At 63.0% G+C, this 1,069-nt stretch overlaps 1 protein-coding gene across 1 annotated transcript in view; it reads right to left on the bottom strand.

Annotated features, from left to right (window-relative positions):
• PHGDH (phosphoglycerate dehydrogenase) overlaps positions 1–1,065 on the bottom strand; it is a gene marked incomplete at its 5' end in the record, with an annotated part of 3,149 nt that extends 2,084 nt beyond the window's left edge. Inside the window, 6 exons of the mRNA XM_009077973.1 lie at positions 2–130; positions 210–342; positions 461–559; positions 637–691; positions 771–836; positions 1,019–1,065. Of these exons, the coding sequence (XP_009076221.1) occupies positions 2–130; positions 210–342; positions 461–559; positions 637–691; positions 771–836; positions 1,019–1,065 (529 nt within the window). The remainder of the gene's footprint in view (position 1; positions 131–209; positions 343–460; positions 560–636; positions 692–770; positions 837–1,018) is intronic.
• Between the last annotated feature and the right edge of the window lie 4 nt (positions 1,066–1,069).

The following is a 1,069-nucleotide window of genomic DNA, read 5'->3' on the forward strand; positions in this document are numbered from 1 at the left end:
GCAGCCCCCCCGCACTGGCCTGACTGCAGCGCCCGCAGCAGTGCACCCTCATCCACGATGCCACCGCGGGCACAGTTCACCACCTGCACACCGCGGCGGCACTTGGCAAAGGTGCTGTCGTTCAGGAGCCCTGCAAAAGGAGGACTGTGAGCGGCACGGGGCTGCCCGGGCTCTCCCCAGCACCCCTCACCCTGGCACCTGCCCCGTACCCGTGGTGGAGGGCAGCAGTGGTGTGTGCACTGTGATGAAGTCGCAGCGGGGCCAGATCTGCTCCAGTGACAGCTGCTCCACGCCAAATGTGGCTGAGACTTCAGGGGTGATGATGGGGTCATAACCTATGGTCTGAGGAAGAATGGGCGCTCGCTCCTGCAGCCTGGCACAGCAGCTGTGTCTGGGCCAGAGAAAAAAAATGGGCCAGAGGGGTCCACTGTCCCCATCCCTCCTCCCCTGGGCTCCTTACCTTCATGCCAAAAGCCTGCATGCGGGTGGCCACCTCCCTGCCGATGCGCCCCAGCCCCAGCACGGCCAGTGTCTTCCCGTTCAGCTCCATGCCCATGTACTAGGGTGCACAGCAGAATGAGCAAGCACACCCCACGTGGGCACCCACCACCCCGAGGTGCTCCAACTGTCTCCTACCTTCTTACGGTCCCACTTGCCCTCCCTCATGGAGGCAGCTGCCTGTGGGATCTGCCTGAAAAAGAGGCTGTGGTCAGCACAGGGCAAGGGGCTGCAGGACACACACCTGTGTCCCCATCCCGCCCTGCGCTCACCTGGCCAAGCACATGATCATCCCACAGGTGAGCTCTGCGGCACTGAGGCTGTTCCCAGTGGGTGTGCTAGGGATGGAGAGTGGTGTCACTGGTGTGTGTCTCCCCCGGGCTGACAGGGGTCTGTGCCCCATGAGGATGGAGATACACAGGGTGGTGCCAGGGTGTCAGGGGTGGGAAAGGCACCCTACTGAAGCCTCCCCTGCCTCCCAGGAGCACAGGCAGGGATGTCTCCACATTTTTGCTCTTACTTCATGACCAGGACACCCTTCCTGGTGGCTGCGTCCACATCCACGTTGTCC

This window comes from Acanthisitta chloris, unplaced genomic scaffold (assembly GCF_000695815.1).
Source record: "Acanthisitta chloris isolate BGI_N310 unplaced genomic scaffold, ASM69581v1 scaffold10510, whole genome shotgun sequence".
Taxonomy (NCBI): Eukaryota; Metazoa; Chordata; class Aves; order Passeriformes; family Acanthisittidae; genus Acanthisitta; species Acanthisitta chloris.